General features: G+C 47.3%; 1 protein-coding gene across 2 annotated transcripts in view; it reads right to left on the bottom strand.

The window, feature by feature from the left end:
* Nucleotides 1-13,586, bottom strand: part of GRIN2D (glutamate ionotropic receptor NMDA type subunit 2D) — a 34,300-nt gene that overhangs the window by 6,427 nt on the left and 14,287 nt on the right. For both annotated transcript variants that reach the window (XM_086353386.1, XM_086353387.1), the window contains 3 exons: nt 11,102-11,227; nt 10,671-10,900; nt 9,260-9,420 (listed from right to left, as the gene is read on the bottom strand). In XM_086353386.1, the coding sequence (XP_086209512.1) occupies nt 9,260-9,420; nt 10,671-10,900; nt 11,102-11,227 (517 nt within the window). The remainder of the gene's footprint in view (nt 1-9,259; nt 9,421-10,670; nt 10,901-11,101; nt 11,228-13,586) is intronic.

Below are 13,586 nucleotides of genomic sequence, written 5' to 3'. Positions count from 1 at the left end.
AAGAAGACCTTAATAAACATTTACTGGATGAATGAATGAATGAATGGACAAGTGCCTTTTAACTTTTATATCATTAGGGGTATCTTGTCAGAAGCATTGTAACTCATTATTTGGTTTCTTTCTTGGTCCTCTCTATATTAAAAGCATATATATAGTATGTACACATATACATGTACATATTCATATATATATAGGGGTTTCCCAGGTGGCACCAGTGGTAAAGAACCCACCTGCCAATGCAGGAGACATAAAAGACACGGGTTCGACTCCTGGGTCGGGAAGATTCCCTGGAGAGGGAAATGGCAATGCACTCCCGTGTTCTTGCCTGGAGAATGCAATGGACAGAACAGCCTAGTGGGCTACAGTCCATTGGGGTCGCCAAGAGTTGGACAGGAGTGAAGCGACTTAGCACGCACACATGCATTCATATATATATAGAGAGAGAGAGAAAGAGAGAGAGACAGGAAGAAAGACCAAAAAATACTGACCTTGGGGATCCCCCAATACAAATGGTCCAGACAGCCCAGCCCACAGTGAAGTCTATAGTTAAAACCCTGCTCATGTGCTCACAGGTGCACCGCTTCCAGAGTTTTGGATGCCTACTCCCAAATATGAACTGACTACCAGAGGTTACTAGACACCAGATAAAGCCTCTAACAAAATTAAAGACAGAAAGAGGGACTCCCCTGGCAGTCCAATGGTTAGGACTCCACGCGTCCACTTCAGAGGGCCCAGGTTCAATCCCGAGTCAGGGAACTAAGCTCTCATAAGCCATGCCACACGGCCAAATAAACAAATAGGAGGGGGAATTTGGAGGAATCATCATACAGAGAGAAAATGTTAAAAAACCAAAACTCAGCAACTATCATTAATGTCATCAGAAAAGCAAGACAAGACACTGCAACTTTGAACCATTATGAAGTCGGATACTACAGGGACTTCCCTGGTGGTGCAGTGTATAAGGATGGGCTGCTCACTCAGGAGACACAGAATCGATCCCTGACCTGGCAAGATCCCACGTGCTGCCGGGCAACTAATAAGCCTGGGAGCCACAACTGCTGAGCCCACAGGCCGCAACTGAGCGTTGCATGCCACCACAAAGATCGAAGACCCCATGTCATGAAGAGCTAAGACCCGGTGCAGCCAAACAAATCAATACTTTTAAAAGTCTGTATTTGACTCTCCAAGCTATGGATGTATAACTCTGATAGAAATTGAATGAAAAATTAGAAAAAAATGTTTAAAGGAACACTGAGGAGAAAAAGAATTCAGCAGAGGCAGGAAATCCGAGCAAGAAGTGACAGAGAGAAACACAGGGGGATCCTTTGTGGATCCACCAAGCTTCTGGGTAAGGGGCAGAGGAGGAAGAGTCTGGGTTTCTCACTGGGTGAGTGAGGTTATATAGTGCAGTGGTTGAGAAGTTGGGCTGAGAATCAGACTCCAGGGTTCAAATCCCAACTCTTCCCCTCAGCAGAATTGTAGGGTCTTACCATATATTCTCATCTATAGAATGAGAACAATAATATTCACCTATAAAGAATTATAGCTGAGCACTGAAGAACTGATGCTTTTGAACTGTGGTGCTGGAAAAGACTCTTGAGAGTCCCTTGGACTGCAAGGAGATCAAACCAGTCCATCCTAAAGGAAACCAGTCCTGAATATTCATTGGAAGGACTAATGTTGAAACTGAAGCTCTAATGCTTTGGCCACTTGATGCAAAGAGCCGACTCACTGGCAAAGACCTTCATGCTGGGAAAGATGGAGAGCAAGAGGAGAAGTAGGTGGCAGAGGATGAGATGGTTGGCTGGCATCATCGACTCAGTGGACATGAGTCTGAGCAAACTCCGAGAGATAGTGAAGGACAGGGAAGCCTGGTGGGTGCAGTCCATGGGGTTGCAAAGAGTCAGACCCGACCGAGGGACGGAACAACAAATGAAAAGTTATGGGTTGAACTGTCTTCCCCCGAAATTCATAACATTGAAGTCCTATCCCAGTGCCTCTGAATGTGATCTTAGTTGGAGAAAAGGTCTCTACAGTCTCTACATTTTAATTAAGTTAAAATGAGGTCACGAAAGTGGGCCCTGAATGGTGTTCTTCTATGAAGGAGGAATTTGAATACAGGGATATGCACAAAGGGAAGATGACGTGAAAAGACACAGAAAGGGACTTTCCTCATGATCCACTGGTGAAGAATCTGCGTAGCAATGCAAGGGACACGGGTTCGATTCCTGGTCAGAGGACTAAGATCCCACATGCCTTGGAGCAACTAAGCCTACACGCTGAAACTACTGAGTCCTCGAGCTACAACTAAAGACTCCACGAGCCACAGCGAAAGATCTCACATGACACAACTAAGATGCAACACAGCCCCCTCCTAAAAAAAAGAAAATGAATAAAAGACTCAGGCAGAAGAGGGCCATCTATGAGGCCATCAACGAGGCCAGGGAGACGGGCCTGGGATGGGTCCTTCCTTTACAGCCAAGCAGGATTTCTAGCCTCCACCACTGTGAGATGATAAATTTTTGTTACAGCAGTCCTAGCAAACCAATTGGAGAAGGCAATGGCACCCCACTCCAGTACTCTTGCCTGGAAAATGCCATGGACGGAGGAGCCTGGTAGACTGCAATCCGTGGGGTCACTAAGAGTCAGACATGACTGAGAGAATTCCCTTTCACTTTTCACTTTCATGCATTGGAGAAGGAAATGGCAACCCACTCCAGTGTTCTTGCCTGGAGAATCCCAGGGACGGGGGAGCCTGGTGGGCTGCCATCTATGGGGTCGCACAGAGTCGGACACAACTGACGTGACTTAGCAGCAGCAGCAGCAGCAAACCAATAACGGACTTAAATGAGTTAGAACTTGATGTAGAATAAACACTATAGTACATTAAAAAGACACAGGAATGATGCCAAGCCTTGGCAAGGATGTGGAAGAAATGGAACTTTCCTACACTGCTGATGAGAGTGTAAATTGGTACAACCACTTTGGAAAATGTCTGGCAACATCTTTTGAAGCTAAGAAGACACCACTATATGATCCAGCAGGTCCACTCATGGGAATTTACTGAAAGACATGAACGTGTATGTCCTCCAAACACCTGTACAGGAATGTTCATAGTAGGATCGTCACAACGGCCAACGCTGGAAACACACAAATGTTCATGAATCAGGAGAACGGAAGGGTTCTGATATACTCCTGTGTTGGTATACTCAACAGAATGGAGTGCAATGAACACACTTGGTAGTAGCATTGGACGAAGCAAGCTAGACACAAAAACTATTATACACACTGTTTGATTCTATTTATGTGATATTCAGAATGAAGCAAAACTAATTTACACTGATAATCTATGAAGACTAGGTCAGAGGGGGACTAGAAATGTTTCATACCTTAACCTGAGTGTGGAAACATGAATGTATAGATGATCAATGACCTTCACACTTAAGATTTGTGTATTTGTGTATGGCAGGATGTAAATGCGTGCAGCTACTATGCAGAAAAAGTATAGAGCTCAGTTGGTAAAGAATCCTCCAGCAATGCAGGAGACCCCGGTTCGATTCCTGGGTCAGGAAGATCTGCTGGAGGAGGAACAGGCTTCCCACTCCAGTATTTTCAGGCTTCCCTGGTGGCTCAGCTGGTAAAGGATCCGCCTGCAATGCGAGAGGACCTGTTTTTGATCCCTGGGTTGGGAAGATCCCTGAAGAAGGGAAAGGCTACCCACTCCAGTATTGTGGCCTGGAGAATTCCATGGACTGTATAGTCCATAGGATCGCAAAGAGTAGGACACGACTGAGCGATTTTCAGTCATGAAATCGATTTTCACAACTTTACATGTGAAATCGATTTTCAGTTGTGAAATTTTAGCGAAATCTAAAAATAGAGTTACTGTGTGATCCAGCAATCCCACTCTTGAGCATATATCTGGGAAAGACAAAAATTCTAATTCGAAAAGACACATACATCCCAGTGTTCACAGCAGCACCATTCACAAGAGCCAAGACACGGAAACCACCTGAATGCCTGTTGACAGATGAGACAGATGAATGGATAAAGAAAACATGGTATGTCTATATATTATATATAGACACATATATGTAAATACAATGGGATCTTGTTATTTGTTCGCTAAGTTGTGTCTGACTCTTTGCCATGGACTGCAGCCCACCAGACTCCTCTGTCCATGGGATTTCCCAGGCAGGAATACTGGAGTAGGTTGCTATTTCCTTCTCCAGGGGATCGTCCCAAGCCAGACATTGAACCTCTGTCTCCTACATTGGCAGGCAGATTCTTTACCACTGAGCCATCAGGCAAGCACACAATGGAATACTACCTGGTCATAAAGGAGAATGAAATAATGCCATTTGCAGCAATATGGATGGAACCTAGAGATTATCATTCTAAATGAAGTAACTCAGAGAGAGGCAAATATTATGTGGTATCACTTATATGTGGAATCTAAAGAATATTACACAGAAACTTATTAAAATAGAAACAGACTCACAGACATAGAAAACAAACTTATGATTACCAAAGGGGAAAAGGGGGAGGGAGGAATTGGGAGTTTGGGATTAGCAGATATACTATATATAAAATAGATCAATAACAATGGTCTACTGTATAGCACAGAGAACTGTAGTCAGTATTTTATAATAGACCATAGTAAAGAATCTGGAATATATATATATGTATATACATACATAAACCATATTATTTTGCTGTATACCTGAAACTAACATAACATTGGAAATCAACTATACTTCAGTAATAATAATAATAAAAGATCTGTGCGTGTTACATCTCAATTTTAAAAAAGACGCAACATAAAAAGACCCAGGATGAAGCCTCAAGCTATTCTTACTTATTAAGGGCTGAGACTGTGGCTGACATTTAGATGAAAAGAAAAGTACAGGTAACCCTCGTCCTCTGAACTCAGGGGCGGGATAGATTTGGATTCCTTTTCTTGAGATGGGGCTGTTCTCCCTTGCTGGTCACACTTTCACTGCTCTCCAAAACTCAGAAACCAAGCAGATTGAGGACGCAGGGCTTCCCGCTACCCAATTCTTGCTCTCTAAACGTAAGGATGAAATTGACTGGAAATGTGAGGGATCCCTGCAGAAGTACAAGAGAAGAGGAAGGCAATTCTGCCTCTCGCAGAAGGGCACCTTGTGCTCGGGAAAGTAGGGATCAGTGAGCAGAGCCTGGGAAAGCCGCCCTACTTTGCAGAAGCGAGGTAGAGGATCTGGAATTCCCAGGGGCCTTCCCAGAGGGAGGAGCTGAGGAGGAAGAAGTGGAAGAGGGAACGGGGGAGAAATGAGTCAGCTGGCTTGCTGGGGAGGATACTCGGGGGGTGAGTAAGGAGTGAAGAAGTCCCAGGGGGGTGGGGAGGTGGCCAGAGCACTTGTATGTGTCATGTTCATAACCTTCACTAAGAAACTTTCCGCATTTAGATGATGTACACCCAGGCCGACCAATTCGGCAGCTACAAGCCCCTGTGGCTGTTTTGAGCACTTGAATTGAGATGTGTGGTATGTAAAATGCACCTGCATGCGTGCTAAGTTGCTTCAGTCGTGTCCTACTCTTTGCCACCCATGGATTGTAGCCCGCCATGCTCCTCTGTCCATGGAATTCTCCAGGCAAGAATACTGGAGTGGGTTGCCATGCCCTCCTCCAGGGGATCTTCCGGACCCAGGGATCGAACCCATGCCTCTTGTGTCTCCTGTGCTGGCAGACAGTTCTTTACCACTGGCGCCACCTGGGAAGCCCAGGGTCTAAAGGCACCTAGATGCTAAGGGGCAGGAAACTAGATGACATCTGGGGATCATGGCAAGTAAAGGAAGGAATTAAGAAGTGGAAGAAGTATCGGGAAAGGGACTTCCCTGGTGGTCCAGGGGTTGACTCCGTGGTTCCAAGGCAGGGGGCCCACAGGTTTGACCCCTGGTCAGGGAACTAAGATCCTACATACCTTGTGGCACAGCCAAAAAAAAAAAATAATTAAGGGAAGTACCAGGAAAGAGAAAGACGAGGAGGAGGACAAGAAGAAAAAAGAAAACAGAGAGGAAAGGAAGGAAACCACAGAAGAGGTAAAAAGACAGAGCTCAAGTACGCCACTGTGACTGCCACTAGCCAGATGTGACTGACTCTGAATTGAGATAAGAGATGGGCTGTGATTATAAAATCTGAAGCACCCACCCTGCCCCCTGCCAAAAAAGTAAAACATCTCAAGGGTTTTTTTGGCCGCACCTTGCAGCTTGTGAGATTTTAGTTATCCAACCAGGGATCGAAGCTGGGACCTTGGCAGTGCAAGCACAAAGTCCTAACCACTGGACCGCCAGGGAATTCCTCATCATTAATTTCGATATTACATACTGAAATGATAATCTGTTGGAACTACTGGGTTAAATACAATGTACCATTCGAATTAATGTCACCTGTTTCTTTTAGTGTGACTCCTGGAGACAATTACAGAACATATGTGGATCTACTGTACAACACAGGGAACTATATTCAGTATCTTGTAATAGCCTATAATGGAAAAGAATCTGAAAAGAATATATATTTAATTTATATATATATAACTGAATCACTTTGCTATACATCTGAAACACTGTAAATTTAAAAATGTTTACTTCAATTAAATTTAAAAATGTTTCATTAATGAAAAAAAATCATTCATCCACAATTAAAAAAAAAAGAAAATTAGGGACTTCCCTGGCAGTCCAGTGGTTAAGACTTCGCCCTGCTGCACAGGGTGCCGGTTCATTCCCTGGTCCAGGAGCCATGGTCCCATATGCCTCATGGCCAAAAAAGCAAAACTTAAAACAGAAGCGATATTGTAATAAATTCAATAAAGACTATATAAAAACAGTCCACATCAAAAAAATTCTTAAAATATATATAAGTGTGTGTGTGTGTGTCTCCCCAGCTCTGCTCTAGAAAAAAAAGGCTCGAGGAAATGCCTTGAAATATGAATAAGGAGGGGGAAAGGAGAGAGCTTCACTTTTTGTTCATTTTTGACTGTTAGCCTTGTGGGATTTTAGTTCCTTCAGCAGGGATCGAACCCTGTTTCTGGGCAGTAAGAACACTGAGTCCTAACCATGGACCGCCATGGAATTCCCAAGATCTTCACCTTTTACATTATTATTTTTAACAATGTGCAAGAGTTAAGCAAATAAAACCTTTAAACAGAAGCAGGAAAGAGATATGGGAAGGGAAATGTTTGTTCATGAAACTTGGGAATGTGAAGTCAAAAGGTGCCACACACAGAGAAAGGGGGTGTCCTCCAGGCAGGAAGCCCTGGGGAAGGGGCTGAGGGGTCCATCAGGCATCACAGCTAAAGGGAAGGCAGGAGGAAGCGTGTTCTGGAAAGGAGTGTGAGGCTTTGTAGCCCACAGGTTCCTGGGTGTCTTTAAGAACCTTCAGGAAATAGGGAAGTGGCAGCTTGGGGAACCACGTGACAATTAGAATCCAAACACAGAGAGAGGGACTTCTTTGGTCGTCCAGTGGCTCAATTAGAATCTAGACACAGAGGTAGGGACTAGGTGGGACCTGGGTTCAATCCCTGGTAGGAAACAAGATCCCATATGCCGCATCTAAGACCCAGTGCAGCCAAATAAATAAATATTAAAAAAAAAAAAATGACAGCCGGGTAAAAAAGATCCAGTTACTCTAAGTGGCCCCTTCAGGGATCAGCAGAGCATGGGCCTGAGGGAAGGTGTCTGGAGGGCAGTATAGTGTGTGTGTGTGTTAGTCACTCAGTCGTGTCCAACTCTTTGCAGCCCCATGGACTCTATCCTGCCAGGCTTCTCTGTCCATGGAATTCTCTAGGCAAGAATACTGGAGTTGGTAGCCATTCCCTTCTCCAAGGGATCGTCCCCTGTGGAATTGAACCCAAGTCTTCTGCATTGCAGGCAAATTCTTTACCGTCTGAGCCACCAGGGAAGCCCGGAGAGCAGTTTAGCTTCTGCCTAACTGGTCCCTCTAATCCCCATCCAGCTTCATTCTCCACTTGGCAGCCAAGGGGAACATTTACAAACAGAAATCTAATTACATGGCTCCCTTAAAGTCCCCCTTTCCCATGGCTTCTCACTGGCCTTCAAATAAGGCCCAGCCCTAACCTCAGCCTCAGGGATCACACCCTATGTCCTACTCTCGTCTACCCTTTAAACTGAACTCTCCACCCTTCAGCCATGCTTGCCTTCTTGCTGTTACTTTTTCTTTGTTAAAAATTTTTTGCCTTTCCGCCCAGCATGCCAGATCTTAGTTCCCCTGACAGGGATCGAACCCATGCCCCTTATAGTGGAAAAATGGAGTCTTAACCACTGGACCACCAGGGAAGTTCCCCTGCTTGTCCTCTGAGAAGCCAAGACCACTCCTGGCTCAGACCTACTGCACAACCTGTTCCCTTTGCCTGCAAGGTTCTGCCTTCATAAGTCCACCTGGCTAAGAAGGGGTCCCTCACCTCCTTCTGGGCTCTCCAGAGGTGAGCCCAGTCGCCTCCCCCATCACTTTCTGCAATGATCACGCTGATTTTTCTGCTTGCATGTTTCTTGTTCATTTCCTGCCTCTAGACTGTAAGCTCCCTGGGGGCAGGAACTGTGATCAACATGTTTGTTCACTGCCTGGATGGAGTCGGGACTAAGGAAATAAATTCATGCTGAATGACTATATCAATGAGAAACAGGGAGAGAGAGTCATTACGCTCAGCTTTGTTGTAACCTTGGACCGCTCTTTGGAGCCAGAACTTAACTTTTCCCTATGATTTGGGAAACTGATGTTAAAAGGAAAAATCCAAGTATTGATTCCAGTGAGTTCAGATCTAACGATGATGATGATAGTAAGAATAATAACAACAGTGTGTCCTGCACTGTTCTAAGTGTTTTGCATGGATTAACTAATAATAACTACTATAACAATTCTTATTAAAAAAAAACTTATGAGATGGGTTATTCCCATTTTACAAGGAGGAAACTGAGGCTCAGAGAGGTTGAGTAACTTGCCCAAGGTCACACAGCCAAGAACGGACAAAGCCAGGATCTGAACTCTGGCAGCCTGGCCCCCAAATCCATAATCACTGGATCCTTAAAAATATCCTAAGGGGTTCATTCCTACCCTCAATGACCTCTGACCTCCAAGCTGACCCATCCTGGGCTGACAGCTGAGGCTGACAAATGACCCTGACCCCTTGCCAGCTCCGAGCCTCCTCAGGACCCCCAGCAGCCACACCCCTCCCCGAACCTCCCGGCCCCCAGTCTGCGCTGACCCTGCCTTGAGCTGAGTGAGCGCTTCCTCTACGCGGGGCTGGTTGTAGCGCACCATGTAACTGTGCATGTCAGGGTAGTTGCTGCGGATGTTCTTCTCCGTGGACCCGTTGGGCACCGTCCCAAACTTCAGGGGCGGGTACTGCTCCTGGGGCCGCTGGAACTGGGGCAGAATGGGGAGATATTAGAGCGCCCCCACCAGGGGCCATCTGGGTCAAGGATGTCCTCAACCAGCCTCTCCATTCTGGGGGCCACTGGTAAATGCCCCAGTCCAGAAGTGGTTCTCACACTGGCTCACTGTGACCCCCAGCAGGAAGCACTACTCTTCACCCATCACATATGTTCACAGTTATCAGTACACGTGCCCGCAAGTAGGTATACCTACACGTGCGCATACACAATCAGGAGTTATGTTGAAATATTTAATCCCCAGTATGGCCTGATCATGGTCTAATTAGAAAAGACCCCCTAATTAGAAAAGGCCCCTGCTGGGTCAGGCATTAACCCTTAACTTGCTGGATCATGGGAGGTCCCGGGGTAGGGGCTGGCATGGCACAGGCTAGGGGCAGTTGCTAAGAGTTACCAATCTGTTCAGAAATAGTTCACTATTTTTTTTTTTTTTGCCTTACCACATGGTACATGGGATCTTAGTTCCCTGACGGGGGATCAAACCCACATGCCCGGAAGTGGAAGTGCAGAGTCTCAACCCCTGGCCTGCCAGGGAAGTCCCAATGGTGCACTGTTTTAACAACACACTGGTGTGCTGGCTTGATGTCGGGTGTATATATGACTAAAACAGAAGCTGCCTACAACCATACTCACCCTGATTACAGAAAATACAGTCAAACATATTTTCTAGTCTATTCCATTCCTTTAAAAAAAAAAGTTTGTCATAATTTATGGAGTGGGTCATGACGCCCAGTTAACCACGTTAGTCTCAGAGTGCGCTGTGCGGACCACCTGTCCCCTGAACAAACTGTGATCCGTGGTGAGGTAAGTACAGAAACTGAGAGAGTGAGCGTTTCAAGTTATCTCAGAGAATAATTTTGTGCCTAAGAAATAAAATGTGGTTTGGAATTTTGCATGTCTTGGTTTTAAATTTTATTTTACTTTTCCAGTCATTCCTTTCTATTTTATTTTATACAAGAGTCAGTCTCTACTGGATTAGAAATGTCAAGAATTAGCCCTTCATCACAGTTTGAGGGAAGCACTGATCTAGAATATTCCTTGTGGCACTATGGCCCCTAGAATATTTGGGGATACTCTTTTCTCCTTAGAATGTTTAAATACATTGTGAAACATGTTTTCCCTCCAGAATATTCCATTCTAGTACTCTAGAACTCTTTCTGGGAAAAAAACCCCATCTGCCACCTCCAACCCCAGCCCATTCCCTCCCTCCCCAAACACACACACCTTTCGGTCACTGAGCCCAGACACGGTGTCCACATACTCCTCCTGGATCATGAAGGCGGCCAGGTTGGCTGTGTAGCTGGCGAGAAAGATGACAGCGAAGAAGGCCCACACCAACACCATGATTTTGCTGGTGGTCCCCCGGGGGTTCTCCACGGGCACCGAGTTGTTGAACACCAGGGCCCAGAGCAGCCAGATGGATTTCCCAATGGTGAAGGTTGAGCCACCAGGGCCTGCAGGGGGCCAGGAGGAGGACATGGACCCCACATCCCTTCTGCTCAGTGAGGGAGAGCAGAGAGGACTACAATTCCCAGTGGCCCCTGAGGCCCCTGCTGCCTCAGGAGACCACAGCTCTTTCCCAGGGGCTGTTGGGAAATGTAGTTCTATCTGTGGTCCAGGCACACTGAGTTAGGGTGATGGAAGAAGGCACTCACGTTTGCCCGTGGCCAGGCTGCGGTTGTAGCCGACGGGACTGAGGTACTCGAAGATGAAAACGGTGACCGCGACCACAGTGAGGCACATGACAAACATCATCACCCACACGGCAGGGCTGTATGGCTCTGAGGGCAAGGGGGTGTGTGGTCATGATTCATCCAAGACAAGGCTTGGGTGCCCCCAGACATGTGACCTCGTCCTACTTTGCCCCCTTCTCAGAGATAGACTCACTGCCCACCAGACCCCTGGGGAGAGCGGGGGTGGGGGTTTGGGGGGAGAACAGTCTCTTCCAAAGACAATCATCTCAACCATTTCTGTGATTTCAACCACCAAATACAAACTGTCTCCTAAATACCTTTCCTGAACCCCAGACCTGATTCTCCACCCACCCCTGGCAATTGCCCCAGGCCATTCATGTCCCACGCTGAGGCCAGCACCAACTCCCATGTCCCCATCCTGGGAGTTTCACCATTTATCCAGTCACTCCCCAGACCCTCCTCCCCTATTTGCCACCCTCTCTCCCTCCTTGCTCTTCCTCCCCAGCATCCCATCAGTCCCCAACCTCCCTTCTCCTGTCCTCCCTCTACCTCTACTCCCCACCTGGACCTTTCTTCTCCATTCTCTCTGCCAACAAGGCTCAGGCCACACCCTGTCCCCTGGACCATCTCCCCGTGCTCTCCCCTCCAGCCCTTCCTTCCACTATGGCCCTAAGAGGCTCTCTCTACACCCAGAGATGAGTTGTCCTCAACTCACAGTCCTCTGTGGCTCCCCTGTGCCCCCAGAACAAAGTCCCTGCCCTTCAGCCTTGCTTCCACTCTCCTCTCTGGACTGATCATTGTCTCAAGAACCCATTTCTTTAACCACCCAGAACCCACAGTTCCCCAAATAAGCCACATCTTCTCTGCCTCTTTCTCAATAGCTTCCCTGCCAGAGGCCCCACCCTGACCTGTCCATCAGCCAAACTCCTCACACTGCCTCCTGGAGCTCACTGACAACAAACCCAAATCACCGTTTCCTTGAGATCAGTCCCGGGTATTTGACCTCCCCGGGCCAAGTGCCAGCAGCCAGGACTGCCCCCATCACAGCAGGGTCACCAGCCTGGACTGCCACCGCAGTATCTGGGGATCTGCCTGTCACCTCCACCAGGCCACGTGGTGGGGCATGAACATGACCTTGTCACTCCCTTGCTGAAGGCAGGGGCCCCACGTGGTGCCTCTCAGGGTGCCCTGCTGAGACCTCGGTGCAAAGAGGAGGCCACAAGAGACACCACTGGGAAAACAGACGGAAAACAAAACACCAGGGAAGGGCTGTCCCTTCTCCTCCCAGCCCTTCCCCCTCCCAGGAGCTTTGCTCAGACTTCAGAGAGCAAGAGGGAACGAATGGATGTGAACCGCTGCCTTTGGCCTCTCTTTTGTCCAAGCTCAGTAAATGAGCTCGCTCCTCAGTCTACCTCAAAGCCACCAGCCCATCAGGTGTCGGCTTTCTAATCGCATCCTAAGCCTGTTTACTTGTCTCACCCTCTCGGTCACCTTCCTATCCCATGCCCCAGCCTCTCTCTGCACTGACCTCTGCAGTAGCCTCTTCACGGGCCTCCTGCCTCCGCAGAGCTGCCAGTGGGATATTTTAAAAGTCTAAATCTGATCATATATCCCCACACGACTGCCTGCAGTTAAAAACCTTGCCATTGCAAACAAAACAAAACAAACCAAAAACTGCCTTCCTATCGAAGGGACCATCTGCACAATCCACAATCCAGTTCCATCTCAGTCACCTCCCACCCCTCCCGTGATCACTCACTGCCCCCTCCCCAATTCACACAGGCTTCCTGATAGTTCACAAATAACCCCACAAACATTCCCACCTTGGGGCCTTTGCCTGTTCCCTCTGCCTGTGACACTTTTCCAGCCAGATCTATGCAGGACCCGGTCACCCACTCAGACGGGCCTGCCTCTCCACCCAGGGCAGCATCAACCCTATTTCTTGCCATCTCTTCCCTTGGCTTAATTTCTCGTAGTATTTACCACCATCTGAAATTATGTGGTCAATGTTTCCCTTTAAGAGATTGTTTTCGGTCTCCCCTGTAAGACTGGTGCATAGCTCTTAGAGGGCAGAGTTTTGTGTGCAGCCCAGAGCCTGGCACATAGTAGGTGCTTAGTAAACACTGTTTGACAAGGGCCGTGCTCATCTCTTTTCCTTGTCTTATATACAGGGGAAAATGGGTTTTGCGGGGCCTGCTGCTTACACAATTTGCAGGGTTCTCTTTAAGAAAAAAGTACACATGATTATGAAGCCAAGACCGGGTACAGGGCCTTGAAGGGATTGTGTAGAAGACTCCTGAAGCTCAGACTTTCTTAGATGTATGGGAAAATTGCTTCTGGTGGGGGAGATTCTCCTATTTTACAGATCAGAGAACTGAGGCCCTCAGTTCACCTGAGTCACCCTGCTGGTACAAGCAATAACAAGAAGGGAGTTAGACACACAGCG

Source organism: Bos grunniens, chromosome 18 (genome assembly GCF_055505025.1).
Source record: "Bos grunniens cultivar Pamir isolate PY7600 chromosome 18, Bosgru_T2T1.0, whole genome shotgun sequence".
Taxonomy (NCBI): Eukaryota; Metazoa; Chordata; class Mammalia; order Artiodactyla; family Bovidae; genus Bos; species Bos grunniens.
The sequence above is the reverse complement of the archived record's forward strand: the minus strand, read 5'-3'. Positions and strand labels throughout refer to the sequence as shown.